The 1,606-nt window shown below is 53.4% G+C and overlaps 1 protein-coding gene across 1 annotated transcript in view; it reads left to right on the forward strand.

The window, feature by feature from the left end:
* Positions 1 to 1,606, forward strand: part of PMVK (phosphomevalonate kinase) — a 10,134-nt gene that overhangs the window by 7,691 nt on the left and 837 nt on the right. The window contains exon 4 of the mRNA XM_007457985.1: positions 591 to 720. Within this exon, the coding sequence (XP_007458047.1) occupies positions 591 to 720 (130 nt within the window). The remainder of the gene's footprint in view (positions 1 to 590; positions 721 to 1,606) is intronic.

Below are 1,606 nucleotides of genomic sequence, written 5' to 3' on the forward strand. Positions count from 1 at the left end.
AAAAAAAAAAAAAAAAAAAAAAGAAACAGCAAAGTTGTCAGTTGGCTGCAGCAGAATGAATGAAGGGAAAATGATGGGAAATAGGTGCCAGATCTTATAGGTCCTTGTAAGTTGGGGTGAGAGCTTTGGATTGTATTAGAATTATGGGAAACCTTTGAGAGATTTAGGGCAAGGAATCACATTTACGTTTTAAAAGGTGCTGGGGGCAGGGACCGATTAGGGTATCTTTGTTTCTGGCACCAGTTTGCTCATCTGTAAAATGAGTGCATTGGACTGGCTGATCTGACTTCAAAGCTTGAGGCCTCTTCTTCAGCTCAGCGATGACCGACGTGACCGTAGAGTACAGTGTGGGCATATCGGGCTGCGGACTGCAGCAGTCAGGAAGGGCTGCCTGGAGGGAGGAGGGGATGTCCGTCCCAGCTGGCTGGGTAATACTACGGAATGGGGCTACACTTTTCTGGGTTTTGTAGTGCATGCTTCTGTTTATTTGGACTGGGTCTGGGTCTTCTCCTCTTTCTCCCTTACCCCCCTGCCTTGTTGCTCCCTGCACCATGTCCTGTTGGGCACTTGTTTGTGTCCTTTCCCTGCAGCTGGTGAGTGACACACGGAGGGTGTCTGACATCCAGTGGTTTCGGGAGGCCTATGGGGCTGTGACACAGACGGTCCGCGTGGTGGCCACAGAGCAGAGCCGACAGCAGCGGGGCTGGGTGTTCACACCAGGTGAGCTGCTCACAACCTCTGCCTCAAGGCTTGGCACGCAGGCCAGCCGCCCCACCTGTAGACCAGGCCACCCACTCCTGGGCTCTCGGTCTGGTCTTCCGCTGTCTCCCTGGCAGGCTGTGGGGAGTGAGCAGGGGATTATAAAAAGGAGTCTGAGGCCTGGGGCTCAGGAGCACCTCCAGATTAAAAAGTGGAGTCGGGTAGAGGATTGTATCCTTGGGGATGAAGGTTGCCCCGTGACCTTGGCCAGGTATCCTTACCTGGGCTGCCTTCTCCAGGCCAGTGGGCTTCTGGAGGTCTGGCTGGGACCCATTCCCCTGGTCCTTCACCTTTGCTTTCCAGCCTGGTGGGGGGACTGACAGTGGGTCGGAGGGTGGGCCCGACAAACTTCACTCCTGTTTGATTAACAGGGTAGGGGGAGGGGGTAGAGGAAGGTCTACTAGGCAGCCTTAGTGGTGCCACAGCCCAGGACCTACTCTGTGGCCATTCAGAGGCATAGCTCATATGTCTTCCCTGCCCTAGGTCATTGCGACTTGGGGAAGTTCAGATCAGTGGGTACGACCCTTCCTAATGGCTGCTCACCTCCTGGGCACTCACTGTGGCCAGGCCCATGCTAAGCCCTTTAAACATTATCTCACTTTATAGTAGCAGCAAACCCACCAGGTAGATGCTCTTATTACCATTCTCATTGTCAGGTGAGAATGGCACACTCTGCCTTCCATGAGAACTGAATCAGAGATACAGGGATAGAAATGGACACGACCAGCTTCACATAAAATGAAAACGAAACGGCCATTTGGGTTGTCTGTGGTTTGAGATGGCAGTGACAAGTGAAGACTTAAGTTGGCGGGACCCTCTGGGGGGCTCAGGTGGCTGTGGACTGCTG

Source organism: Lipotes vexillifer, unplaced genomic scaffold (assembly GCF_000442215.2).
Source record: "Lipotes vexillifer unplaced genomic scaffold, Lipotes_vexillifer_v1.1 scaffold238, whole genome shotgun sequence".
NCBI lineage: Eukaryota > Metazoa > Chordata > Mammalia > Artiodactyla > Lipotidae > Lipotes > Lipotes vexillifer.